The sequence below is a fragment of the Vanessa tameamea genome, chromosome 26, assembly GCF_037043105.1.
Source record: "Vanessa tameamea isolate UH-Manoa-2023 chromosome 26, ilVanTame1 primary haplotype, whole genome shotgun sequence".
NCBI lineage: Eukaryota > Metazoa > Arthropoda > Insecta > Lepidoptera > Nymphalidae > Vanessa > Vanessa tameamea.
In genome coordinates, this window is record NC_087334.1 from 4169210 (window position 1) to 4183703 (window position 14494).

The window sequence follows — 14494 nt, forward strand, 5'->3', positions numbered from 1 at the left end:
CTTACTTTAGTTTGACACAGATCGAGCGCCTCGTGTATATCTCGTATTCGTTCTTCGCTCTGGTACTGTACTTTCTCCTCGACGTCCGTGAGTGCTTGTTTTAAATTTTCTACCTGAAAATAAACAATTCGGAATTAAATAAAAAATGTTGACTTATATTTTTATTACGCACACTGGCGTGTGCGAATGCGTTGCATTGTTACGCATTCAAACTGAATTATAATAAGGATAAGCGTGAATACTGTGAGATTGTCTAGAAGAGAATTAAAACTTCAGCGATAAAACAATGATTATATATGTTAAAATAATATTCACAGTCTTACAATTTTGACTTATTTTTCCGTATTTTGTAAGTGCAATAACCTTTTTTATGGATATAATACAATATTTTTTTAAATACTTCTTGTGCGGACTTTTTTCTTACTATTTATTTACAGCTATTTATTATATGTCGAAGAACTAACGCAATACAGTTAATTGTTGGTTATATAACACAAGTTATAGGTTGATTATAATTGAAATAGTTTATATATATATTTGTTTCATTATATTTTATATACTGTTCAAAATCTTAAAGTCTTGAGGTTTGGCTCCGAGCTGGGTCATAGCGCCATCTTGTTTTTGTTTAAAATGAGGATTCGGTTAGGACGCTTGGTCGAGGTGAATCATAGAAGGACAAAATAATTGTTTTTAGTTTTTTGACTGGTTTAATATTTATAACTGTGAAGTGATTAGACAAAAAATTAAAATGTCCAGGATTATAGTGTTACTTCGACATGTACGTATATGTTAATACTATACCTCATTCTGGTGCAGTTCAGTGAGATCATTAATTTGTTCCTCCAGTCGTTCAGTCTTGAAGCGTTCCTCTTGTAACGCAGCTGACAAGAAAGACACGTCCTGCGATAAATTCTGAAAACGAAGAAATTTTCCTTAAATAAAAAAATTGAAACAGACCCAAATAGAAGACAATATTTTTAAATTTAAATGTTTATAAACTAAAAGGACAGTTAAAATAAGTGTCCGGTTGTAATAAACGCCTTAAATAGAAAGAAAAAAACTTTATTTTAAATAATTTTAAACATTGCAGTCTTTGCCAACTAATGTCGTTTGTAGTGGAAATAACTTGTTTTTTTACATATCTGTATATCTTTGGAACAGCTTAAGTTTCCTCTTCACACAAAAGTGGAATAATGAATGAAAGATAGATTTTACTATTTTTTAATGCGTTACATCTTTCTCGACGATTTCCTGTAATCTATAGGAAAGATTTCGTGATAAGGGACGGAAATGTGTAACAGGAAGCCGGGAAAGTGCGCTCTATTCGATTCGACTGCGCGCGCGGTGCTGCAGTCGGCCGTTAGACCAACACATTTTCCAAGATAATTTCATGATGATATTGCTTATTACTAACGTGAAACGTTATATATTAATTTTAATAGTTATCAAATTTGAATTCATAAAATATAATTTAAGCTGATTATTTGTTTATAAGAACGAGAATTTTGAAGGGTCATTAATTATTGTGTGGTCAGAATTATACCAATTTGAATTTTTTGCGATAATATCACAGATTTGTTTGAATATCGAAAGGAATATGTCAATCTATGGTTTGTTTATATGTAATCATCTAATCATTGGTCAAATTAATAAATAACGTACCTTTATGGAATCTAATTTTTCCGCTAACCGCTCGTAGTCCTCCCGCCGTTCTCGGAGCTCATTCAGTATGGGCTTGATACTGAAGGTAGCTTCGGACATGTTATTCGACCCAGGTTGCGTTGGATACCTACGGCAATCGTTCGGTACCATTAAAAATTTTATTCTCGAGCTCCGTCATCGTATATATATAAATATATATCGTGTGGTGTTATATATATAGTCTAGACAGTTCTTGGTGGGAGGGCTCTGTGCCAACCCGTTGATGTAAGTACCACCCACAGATTATGTATTCCGCCAAGGAGTAGTACTTTATATTTCTGTGTTCCGGTTTGACGGGCGAGCGAGCCAGGGTAACAGGCACAAGGGACACAATAACTCAGTTCCCGAGGTTGGGGGCGCATCGGAAATGATTAAAATTTCTCGCGCCAATGTCTACGGGCAGCGGTGACCGACGTCCCGGTCGCTGATCTTACGTAGAAACATGGGGCACTCACGGCGCGCCCTCGCTGGTGACGGAGGAGGAGGGCGAGGCGTCGGGCGAGTACTTGTGCGCGGGCGAGGCGGCGCTGGCGGTGGCGGCGCGCGGCAGCGTGGAGCCGCGCCCCTCCCCGCGCGCCTCGCCCGCCTCCGACGCGCGCGAGCCTTCCGACGACGCGTTCGCTGCGAGTTGTAGAAGCTCAATACGCGAATTGCCGTCTTACGGACTGCCCCGTGCCTGCGGTGCCTGCCACCTTAGGTCCGGGGGTCGCAGCGGCAGGTAGGGAGACATTATTTCTTTTTGTTACCGATACTTAGTATGTGATATTAATTTGCATTTTTCATTGCTCCCCCCCCCCAAATACAGGATTTTTTGGATTACTTTGATCATTCCACACAATCTAATATATTCAGTTCATTTCTTTTATTACACCATTAATAATACAAGAAAAATACTCGCTATCGTTTGCCATGCAAGTTCATATATAAGTCTCACATGCGTCTTTAATAATACGGGTAACATTCACATATTACTAAATATTTACTTGCTTACATTCTAATAAACATTTTTTTTTTAAATTAAGAACAACTAATTGGTTTAAAAATATTTGATTTTTTTTTAATTTGTTTTATTATTATTAATATAAGTGTACAAACATATGCTTGGACCACACAATACATATGAAATGCACAAGATGCATCAAGCACTGTGAAACGATCGGAATGTTTAAGGTGGGAATTATAATGCATAAAATACTAATACAGAGCGGAAATCAAAATAAACTAAAAGAAAATAGCCTATATATATAATACGTGTACAGGCAAGTCATACTTTGTATGGTGATATAATCTTGTATACTCAATTGAAGATTCTCAAACAAAACCTTTACTAACAAAGTATAGTACGACACAACTTACATGTAGCATCGGCAAAATTCGTAAAACCGATCACATCCGAATTAAGCACGCCTTCCCAAAACATCAACATTTATTTATTTCTTATGTGAATATGATCTTTACGCATACGTAATAACTAGTGATGTCATATAACCAAATACATTCGTCAAATTGACGCAAAAAATTACGTACAGTTGATAGCAAAATAAATGATCACATTATTAAATTTTTATTTGTTTTTAACTCACTTCAAAAAGGTAAGTTATTTACATTTGATGGAAATGATATAGTAAATAGCTAGAATTCAAAAATTCCAAGGTAACAAATTTTTATTAAGTTAATGACAACTGATGTTGTGGAATACAGTTATTCTTATTGGAATGATCACGCATTCAAACGGACATCCTCATTGCCAATAGCACCACTAAAATCGATGATATGAATCGTTGTTCATCGTCGTGTTAAATAACTCTTCATCAGATAATGATTCATCACTATCTGATGAAAAGTCATTCAGGTTGATGATAAATACATCCACATATTGATCTGTTATGTCCTCGTGTTTCATATGTTCTTTTTCACATTTTATCGCGTGATTGACTACTTTTTCCCATTCGGATACGCCAATAGATTCAAATTTCTCCATCAATAGTTCTTTGACTTTTGTTAAATTCATCGAGACATTTTTCGAACTAACGTGACCTTTAACTTGGGCCCAAATATTTTCTATTGGGTTAAATTCTGGATGATAAGGAGGTAACCGTAAAACAGAATGACCATGCTCCGACAATATTTGATCGATTGAGTATTGAATATGATTTGCTTTGTGATGTTCAATAATTTCATACAATTCCGGTTTCAGTAGGTTTGATGTAAAGGGTATATTTTTAGATAAAAGCCATGATTGCATGGTTGCTTTTAGAGAGCTGGAATTCGGTGAATTGTCTATTCGTGTGTAGGTAAGGAGCGTTATCTACGACTACTACTGTTTTAGGTCGTAAATTCAGAATGAGGTGTTGTTTTGACCATTTTTTGTAATATTAATCGCCAGTACTTTGCGATGATTTGTAAACTAAGAGAGCACCAGGTACAAAGCATCTTGAGCTGCCAGCGTTCACAGTGATTAATCGATCACCTTTTGAGATCGGTTTTTTTAAACCTTTCTTAGACTTATCCATCCAACTATATTCCTTTGTATGGGTGGCGTGTATGTAAGTCTCATCAGTAAAAATTATATCCCGACCTTCACTCCTAAACATTTGTATCTGTCGAAGATACTTAATCCGCTACGTAATTTTCTTAAATTTAAAACCTAGTTCATGCAATATTCTTCCCAAAGTTTCTCGACAGACCGTGAATTTTATGTCTTCCTTTAATTTGTTTAATAATGATTTTATTGTAGGCATCCTTTTTTCTGTAAGATGAAACTCATATATATATCTTCCTTCTAATGACATTATAATCAAAATCATCTAAATTTTCTCGATGTACTTTCTTTTTTCTAGACTTTTGGGGTGAATTAAAAGGTACAGGGAGGGACCACGACTTGAACTAGTCGAAGCCGTGGCATTATAAGAAGCAGAATCAACAGCTGAACTAGTAGAAGTCAAGGCATCGTCATGCTCCTTCAAAACAGCGCTTATTGTTCTACGCGACACACCAGTTGCTTTCGCAGTTCGCTCTTGGATGATCATGAACTATGTTTTTAGACTCTGTGGCCTCTCGTCTCATAAATTGATAAACATTATAAATTATTTCTCGACTCTGGCTATTATATGGCTTACCTCGTTTCAACGATGTCATATTGGAAAATATAACAAAAATTAAATAATATTTACTTTACCATTAAATTGTCACGCAGTGTACAAAATGATTCACTCGCGTGCATTCCCTTCGCTGTCTCGGGTTGAACTGAAGCGGGAATCTATAGCGTCGATTAGCGTCGAATAGCGTCGAATAGCGCGATAGGGAGCTATTTCTATTGGTTGTTTAAGTCGTACTATACTATTCTAGCTGCTTCACATGAAACTTTAATGAACAAGTATCTGTATCCCCTAACTCTCATAGTCGAATGGGATTTCAATCTGATACGACCGGAGTGAGATCGGAAACCGGAATTATAGCTATACGTGCTATACGGGGCACGGCAGTTTAACACATCCTAGTGTTGTAAATTTATTGACAGAAATCCCTTTTATTTTCCCTACCCGGAACCCGATCTCTCATGATTTAAAGTTGTTAAGCTAGTTAAACCCATATCGTAATAAGAAAAATTATATCACCACACTATAAAGAAGATCTATAATATAAATAGCATATAGAGTAATATGTAAATAAATAAAATAATACAAGTCTTATTTACCTCTCAGTTCCGCGTGTTGTGGGGCTGGCGTGCAAGAATGAGACGAATGATAAGCACACATTTGGATGGAATTGATGATCACAGATAATTAGAGAATACGAATGAGGATAGATTAAAGATGATATATTATATATATATATTGAGAATTAATAATAATATAGTTTAATTTAATTATTAAATAATAATTATTTATTTAATTATATGTAAAACTATATAGATAGTAAAATATTTGATTTAGTAAATATTTGATGTAATTTTTTTTGAACATCTGTTGAAATATAATTTAAAAATGGAACTGTCACATACCGAATATATAACAACGATTATTATTATGAAAATCAAATAAAAGTTTAAGTTCCCGTCAGTAATATCTTATTAATCAAGAAAGACGAAAATTCCCAATAAAAACAGAGCATTCCAAAATTGAATAGACAAACAATTACTTTGAAAATTAAATAAGTATTATATTTTTTTATATAAGAGTTGCCGCTAAATAATATCATTGACACAGAAAGACGGGAAAATATCAATTAAAACACAACAACAAAGTCGTAGTATGTAAAACAAGTACAAACTGTATGCAATTATTAACTACTGTGCGAAATAAATGAGTCATACAACAAAAAAAAATCCAAAAAAAAATTTACATTTCCGTCGACATTTCCTGCACTTTTTAAAGAACATTTCACTTAACTTCAAACTGTTACATTTTTATGTCGTCGTGCAAGCGATTCACGTGTTTAAATATATAACGAATAAGGAATTAATTCGCACGAAACCTACGTGAATACGTTGTTTCTACGTTGAAGGTTGCGCGGCACTGAGTCACAAGTTATAGATTTGTCTATGAGCTTGGCACTACATCACAATTATCTTTGGTTCACATAATCTATAACATAACAGTGACCTTCGTATGTTAAGATAACGTATGAATGTTAGTTAACAATGAAACATATTCGTATTTACATAATGCATTGCTTAGACACATTGAGATACGTCCGTCAAATATCAAGTGTAAGTTAGTCATGATATATACTGTATGCATGACATCATTTCTATTTAATTTTTTTTTGTAGAATTTAATCATTTTAATCAAATAGTCTTTTATATTATTTGGAAAGATTTAGGTAATTTAAGTTTTTATAGAAACATACAAGGCTTAGTGTTCATTACGATATATATTTAAAACTTATATCAGTATAGCGCGTTTCGAAGAAGGTTTTAGTATATAATACACAGCAGACAGACAATGTCTGCACACGGTTTTGCTTGTATTACATAAATAAATACTAGGTGGTAGGGCTTTGCGCGAGCCCGACAAGGAAGATACTCATTACGTATATATTCTACCACAAAACAGAAATGTTCCGGTCTGAAGGGTCAGTGAGTCAGTGTAACTACATGGTCGAGGGACGTTATATCTTAGTTCTCAAGGTCGGTGGCGCATTGGGGATGAAATAAATGGTTTCAACATAGGTTTGTTATTTGTTAACTTTCATGCAGGATATAAGTCTAATAATATATTATTATTGTTATAAATAATTATGTTAATTCAATTTTGGCAGAGGACAACTACTACTACGGGTTTCTTTTCGGTTCTATCGGTAGAATCTACTAAAAGAACAGGTGCTACTAACTTTATATTTATTTTCCGTTGACTGTTCAAAACTACTTGCTGTGACTACTTTAATAAAATATAAATAATTTGACTTTTAATGTTAAGAAATCATCCAATTTCATTCTAACGTGATATTGACCAAAAAAGACAAAAAAAAAAGTTGTCTGAGTAATTTTTTTTTTAAAATAGTATTAACGTTAAAATTTTTGTATTCATATAAAAATATTAGTCAGTATAATTTTAACACAGATGAATTATCTACGATGTGAACAAAAAATATTAAAAATGTAGGTGCAGGAGTTATTATATCTATGCGACATACTTACAAGGGCCCGTGTTCTCTGCGAGAGAAAATATGAACATATAAGTATCACATAGCAATATTTATGACATGGAAACTAGCTAGGTAAGGTAAATGACTACTGATACATAGTTATTATATATCTTACAATAATATAGATATCGAATATGTTTTCTACAGTAGAAAACTAAAGTTATTATGAAAAAATATGGTAACTAAGACGAGTTCTGATCACTTGGAAAGTTAATATATATTTTGAATTGTTATTATAAAGAGATCTAATTAAAATAATTCCAGTGCATAGAGGATATTGTAATAATAATATTTGAAAGTATAGTTTATGAAGTAATATTTTAGCCATTTATATATAAATTAAAATATTTTTAAGAAATATTTGAAAATAATTAAAAAGCATACAAGTGTTTGAATAATAAAGTATTTCGTAAAAAATGTTGATATTAAAAATGCATTCATATGTAGCTGTCGGGGAAGTGGTGGAACAACAATAGGCTCCGGTGTACCGAACAAGATGTACCTGTGTTTTTGTGTACGAGTGAGACAGAAAGACAGAAAAAAATATATCGTAAAAAAAGCGGCAGAGAAGCTTCGCGGTAAAGCGACGACCATTCATGAGACATGGCTCGTAGCGGGGGCGCCAGTGTGCGAGAGAGAGGTGTGTAGAGGTGGCGTGTGCGAGAGCGAGACGGCAGGCGCGTGTACCGACCGGCGAGCTGCGCGATGTTGTCGGCGGAGCCGAAGCGGTTGGAGCGCGAGAACAGGTGCGCGAACTCGCGCGGCGCCGACATGACGCTGCCGCCCAGCCCCGTGATGCCGTCGCGGATGTTCCCGCCCACGTTCCTGGGGATGAACAGTGCGGGACACGTACGTTAGTGTGCATTGTAGCCGACATAAATCAATACTACGTTTAATGCTGGTTAGATATTCATTTCAATGCGTTCGGTGTCCAAATTTTACGTTTAATTGATTCTTGAAATAAGTTACTTATCAAATCACAAGGTGTATAGTACTTAGCTCTCCGAATCATTGGTAGCTTTACATTAATTTTAATCTACTGGAAGAAGCTTCTGGAATAATATTAACCTACTGTGAAAGGTTAATCTGAATTTTGCAATTTTTAAGTTACAAGAGGGGGCGAGTTACTTAAATTACAAAAATACTTTTTTTCAACAAATTTAAAATCTACAAGAGGTATAAGCTTCCACATATTATAAACCGGTTACAACATCATATGAGAAAAACAAACGATACTAACTTGAGGCCTTGTCCCATGTCCCGTAAAACTTCTCGAGGTTGCCTGTGTGATTGTCCACTTGTTCCGTGTTGCTGAAATGAAGTATAGAGAACTTTTTAGTCATAAATCACTCCACTTTGCTGATGAATACTTCAGTACTATAATATTGTAAAGGTGTGGTTAAGCAGTGCGTCACGTGTCATGACGTCACACGGGCCGCAGGCGTGTCAAGCGTGAATCCCAGCCCAGCGAGCCTCAGGCCGACCCGCCCGCTGGTCGTGCGGATAGCTACTCCGTACCAACTAGCTCACTTTACTGTGTTTTCACAAGCGTGAACACAAGCTGCACCTACGGTCGCCTTTACCTTTGATCTGTGTCAAAAAACCGACAAAACGTACCGACTTCGCCGACCCGATCTTCCAAGGTAGGCGATTGAACGGTGCGTTGTGTGAGCCCAGGTCGCGATAGTCAGTCAAGTTCGCACGGCTCATAACATAGTCTTTATGCCATACCTCCCAGTTCTTAATCCTCTTGTTATAACCGTCAAGCTTTTTCTGCAGCTGGACGATGCATAGTGCACTTTTCTGGTTCTTCTTCTCGAACACCGCTTTGATGCGCTGCAGCTGCTGTTTGTCAGCGTTAGCTGCTAACTTCAGGTACTCATTAACGTTATCTGAAAATTTTTAATGAGTTAATAAATTTAGTGACTGAATTCGGCGGTGTTTGCGATGATTCAGTGGTTAGGAATATAAATTATACCGAGAAGTAATGGCAATAAACTCAGTAATTATTCGTTTTCATCAATGAAACACTTTTAAACAAATATTAAATAACTAAATCTGGTATATAAACGCTTAAAACACCACGCATATGATCTGTAATATTTAAAAGATTTTCCTCTTAAATGTGTGTAAAAAAAAGATATCACTCATACTTTTTAATTTACAAAATAGCAAGAGGGGATCGTTATAAACATCTATAGTGTATCCCGATCGAAGAAGGAATAAAGGTAAACAAACTTTAGATTCACGTATTTCATGCGATTTGCTAATAGCTCGGTTATATTGTGCACTTAGCGACTTATATCCATTTTAATTTAATTTCAAAACGTCGATTCTCGAAAATCCAGAACGAAAATCATAGACCAATGATATCACGTCAAATCAAAGTCAAATGTTGTTTATTTGGCTTTTGTCCTCGTGTTTGGAATAGACTATAGATTAAAGGTAAATTCGAGGTAAACATTGACTAGCAGCGAAACCAATTATGATATTTTGCATCTCACCATCTCTAATGGTCTGTTCGAGACGTATGAGGTCCTTGGTCCGTTCGATCTTACTGTTGAGGTGCGCGATCGCGGCCTGCGCCTTCGCTGACGTCACGTTCGCGCCCCCGTCCATTTCGTCGCCTGAAATTAACGTTTCTTTTTTTTTTTATTAACAACACTAAGGCTTCACTACTACTGAGAATACGGACACTATTTTAATTGAAATAATAAAATATCTATCATATTTTTTGTTTATCTTTTGTATTATTTGAACTTTAATGAAGCATACGAAAAAGAAAAAGAACAAGAATTAATTTACAGGGAAAAGCGATCGTTTACATATTGATTGATGACGTTAATAAGGTACGTTTAGTTGACATTGATTGAATATATTTACATGTTAAAATATTACTTTAAGCTATTGTATAGTTTTGTATATATAGATAGATAGAGTTTTAAAGAAGCTTCTAGAATTTATTTATTATTAATTTTGTTAAAGAAAAATTAAAGTGTACCTTGATTGATATAATCTCCATCTTGACCTGTGAACAGAGAAATAATATATTTGTCATAACCATCCTCGTTGTCAAATTTTATAAAAAGTAAAACTGGAAATGTCCTACTGCTGGACTAAGGCCTACTCTCCCATTGGGACCACAATTCTCCAGTGCGGATTGGTGGATGTGTATCCATCCATCATGTGTGTAGGAATTTGCATGTGGCAGAATTTTTTTGAAGACACGCGCAGGTTTCCTCGCGATGTTTTCATTCACCGCCGAGCACGTCATGAATTATAAACGAAACATAAGAATATGAAAATTCAGTGGTACTTATCTAGGTTTAAATTAATCATCGGTCAAGAATACAAAACGGATGTCCGGGTGGAACGGCTCATATGTAATGTATGATTGTATAGAAAACCACTAAAAAGTCACTTTGTGTATCCTGCTGACAAATTTCGATGAGATATAAAATTCAGGTAGTCCAGACACGACCAGAGAGAGTTGCAGAGATTTTTTTTTATTGCATACTTATTTATATTCTATTGGTCGTTTACATTTATTATTATATTATTATTGGCTACAATACTATTTAATAATTTTCTTAATAACTAATACAAGACTATGTCTTGAATGTGCATTTTTTTGGTTGGCGAAGGGTTTTCATTGGCTACTTAACCTTCGGAACCAAGATGTTATGTCTCTTGTATCTTTTACTATGAGGTGGTAACTACCCAGACGGTCTCGCTCACAGCCCTATCACCAAGTAAAATCAATTTCTTGCCTTTAAAAGGATGAATTAAAATCGCAACCTTATATTTGGTCCTCCTTGGTGTTTCTGTTTTATGAATATTTTCAGCTACTAACACTTTACAGCTTGAAGCAATCTCGAATTAAAAAAAAAAAAAAGCATTCTACGAAACGTCTTATCCAATACACGGATCGTAAAATCGATAGTCATAAAACTAGACTCCCATAGCTACGACTGAGAACGCTAGAGTTTATCGAAATTAATCTCGCTCACCTCTATAAGCCGGCGAGCCGTATTCATCGGCCGACGACAATGCATAGGACACGTTCGGGCTGCAAACCGCATACGCGTAATCACCGGGCGCCAAAATATTCGACATATTCTTCTTTTGGGGTGAATCTTCTAAGCTGAAAAGATATTTAATCTTCAATATCTCTATGATGACACGGACCACCTAGCGATACAATAATTGCACAAGTTTTATACTTAATTGAAGAATAAATAATAATAACCCGTTGTATTGTTGATATTATTTTTTTTTCAATTGGTGGATAACATAGTTCATACAGTACATAACAATACAAATACTATTTAGTGTAGTATTGTGTACAAGCGTCGATTTAATCGCCGTGAGAGTTATCCTGATGTCATTTGTAAATCAATGACAATTTTAAAGCAAGTGACTCGAGTGTTGCTATCAATAATATAAACGATCGATTTATTAGTTAAAAAACAGTGGTATCATTAATTCTCTACGAGTAACATTAGATATACAACGTTACTAGACAGATATTGTCCATCTTATTAACGTAATATATTATATCAAATATGACTTATATATAATTAAAAAAAAATGATTCATAATAAATACTATTGTTATTAATTTTCCTCATATAGAATACAATACAAAGATGACGATGGCGGCTAAAGATTGCTTGAAACTAGTACAAAAGTAATTATTAACTTACTCTCTAGAACTATTCGCCGTTGTGTTACTGGACATCGGGCTGCTGCCGAGATCTCTGGAATGAGACTTGACATGGTGCGCCCTGCTCTCCCCGTGACGCGATGACTCCTTAAATCATCATTATTGTAAATTATTATATCATATATTTTATATGTTGTTAATAATAACAAACAAGGACATAAATATGCAAGATTAAATATAAGTATATGTTCTAGAGGTTAGTATTTCTTGATTCCCATACAGGATATGTAAACGTAATCATATGTAATTAAATAAATAATAAATATAAATGTTGGACAAAATCACATACATTACTCTGATCTCAATGTAAGTAGCTAAAGCACTTGTGTTATAGAAAATCAGAAGTAACGACGATACCAAAAACACACAGACCCAAGACAACATAGAAAAATAATGAACTTTTTCTATATCGACTCGGCCGGGAATCGAACCCAGGACCTCGGAGTGGCATACCCATGATAACCGGTGTACACAATACTCGACCACGGAGGTCGTCAAATATATATAGTTGACTGTTTAATTTAACAATTATACCATAGTAAGCTGAACCTGCGACTTTACCTGAGCGATATTGTTCTGTTGCTAAATAAAAAAAAATATGTTAAAGAACGTTTGTGTGCGAAAGGTTATATTATATATTATATTATATTATTTATTATTTATTGAGTTCATGGTTGATAACTTTTAAGTTCGAAGCGAAAGTTTTTCGCTGCCAGGTTATTTCTTTTTTGATATAGAATATTTGTAAATAATCACAGATTTACATTAGAAAGAGAAAAGACCCGCTGAGCTTCTTGCGCCGGTTCTTCTCAGGTCAGGGTATTTTCTTTTCCGAACCGGTGGTAGTGTTTAATTTCATTATAATCAATATTGAATAAAATAATTTGATTTAATTTGAATTCATAAAACTTTACCTTTAGCGTACAAACCGTCACCGCAATTTTTACCCCCTCGAGGGATGAATTAAAAAAAGTATCCATGTCCTTCCCCGGGACTCAAACTATCTCCATACGAAATTCAATCCAATCGTTTCAGCGATTTATGCGTGAAGAGGTAACAGACAGTGTTAATTTCGCATTTATAATGTTAGTCAGGACACATCACGATGGCAGACATCATAAGTTATGATTTTCTTTTGTTTGTTTATATAAATTTGTTGCGCTTTTTATTCTTTTTCAATTTTTTAGTTCTTTTTTTTTTGTTGTTTTCTTATAGTCATTAGTTAATCTTTAATTTCCTATGTTTTTTTTTATTATTTATTTTTGCAATGTATGTTTGTGCTGAATAAACATTTTCTTATTCTTAGTTTAGATATAATTATATCAATATCATAAACTATATTATGAACCAGTCATATTTAACGTATGATTCAATCTTATAATTGACCATTTAAACAGTCACATACAATCCGACTTGAATAAAGTACATATATATGTATATTTTTAACTAAGTTGTCCCTAATGCCGAACTGACCCAAGCTTAGACCAAACGTAGGAGAATAATTAATGAATGGTTGGAGCTTGGATGGACATTGAGTTTAGTTTACTATATTGAACAACAGACAAAACTAAATAAAATAAAACAATTCGTATGTTTATGTAAATTGAACGGAACACACATACATTATTGTGAGTCGTCGGCCTCGAGTATATATTATTGATATTGACTGCGTTTCCGGTAAGTACTGTAAGTACTGTGTTTGTTTTCCTATTAAACAACGAACAATGGAAGATTTTTCTATTTACATTTTTATTATTATTGTCTAATTATCTTAATTAATTCGGCAAGTGGCTGAAATTCGACGAGAATACAATTATTATAATGAAAACATTTATATATTGACACGTTTCGATCATTTTTTATTTCTATTCTTATATCAACATTTATGGCAGATACTTAATATATTATATTATAAAAAGAAAATTGGTTGACAAAGTGAGAAAAATATTCTTAACTGTTTTGTCTTTGCTTCTCTATTAAATATTGAGTTAAGTTTATTAACGATATGATTTTAAATAAATAATGAAACTGTATATAAATAATCAAACATTGCAGTTGTTCCTGACTGTTTTGTTAGTCTAGTGACTAGTATATAAGACTGTAAATCCAAAGTCCAAAGTTTCTCAGTCGTGAAATGTTGAAAACGGGTTACAATGATATGCTATTTTGATCAGTGTGTGTTTAAAATGTTATTATTATTACAGTCAATATCGCGTATCATTTACTGTCATTTATGATCAACCAATCCATTCGATGATACTGACGTAAAACCAAAACAAATCAAGAGGAACTTAAGTTATCTACAAGCCTAGACAAGTGAGGCAGTTAAAACTTTATAGAAACCAACTAATCTATAGGCTGAGTAGACGAATTGACCTAATTAGTTTAGATTAGACGTCCCCCCCCCCACTATCCATAC

At 34.2% G+C, this 14494-nt stretch overlaps 1 protein-coding gene across 5 annotated transcripts in view; it reads right to left on the bottom strand.

Annotated features, from left to right (window-relative positions):
• LOC113393316 (transmembrane and coiled-coil domains protein 2) overlaps positions 1 to 14494 on the bottom strand; it is a 48820-nt gene that overhangs the window by 5900 nt on the left and 28426 nt on the right. The window contains exons 3-15 of one of the 5 annotated variants that reach the window (XM_026630146.2): positions 12056 to 12162; positions 11361 to 11494; positions 10352 to 10378; positions 9855 to 9977; positions 9082 to 9242; positions 8591 to 8661; positions 8042 to 8175; positions 7343 to 7357; positions 5399 to 5422; positions 2157 to 2322; positions 1663 to 1789; positions 802 to 912; positions 6 to 113 (exon numbers count right to left, since the gene is read on the bottom strand). In XM_026630146.2, coding sequence (XP_026485931.2) covers positions 6 to 113; positions 802 to 912; positions 1663 to 1789; positions 2157 to 2322; positions 5399 to 5422; positions 7343 to 7357; positions 8042 to 8175; positions 8591 to 8661; positions 9082 to 9242; positions 9855 to 9977; positions 10352 to 10378; positions 11361 to 11494; positions 12056 to 12162 — 1308 coding nt within the window. The remainder of the gene's footprint in view (positions 1 to 5; positions 114 to 801; positions 913 to 1662; positions 1790 to 2156; positions 2323 to 5398; positions 5423 to 7342; positions 7358 to 8041; positions 8176 to 8590; positions 8662 to 9081; positions 9243 to 9854; positions 9978 to 10351; positions 10379 to 11360; positions 11495 to 12055; positions 12163 to 14494) is intronic. The other 4 variants (XM_064219123.1, XM_026630162.2, XM_064219124.1 and 1 more) reach the window with 4 other exon arrangements.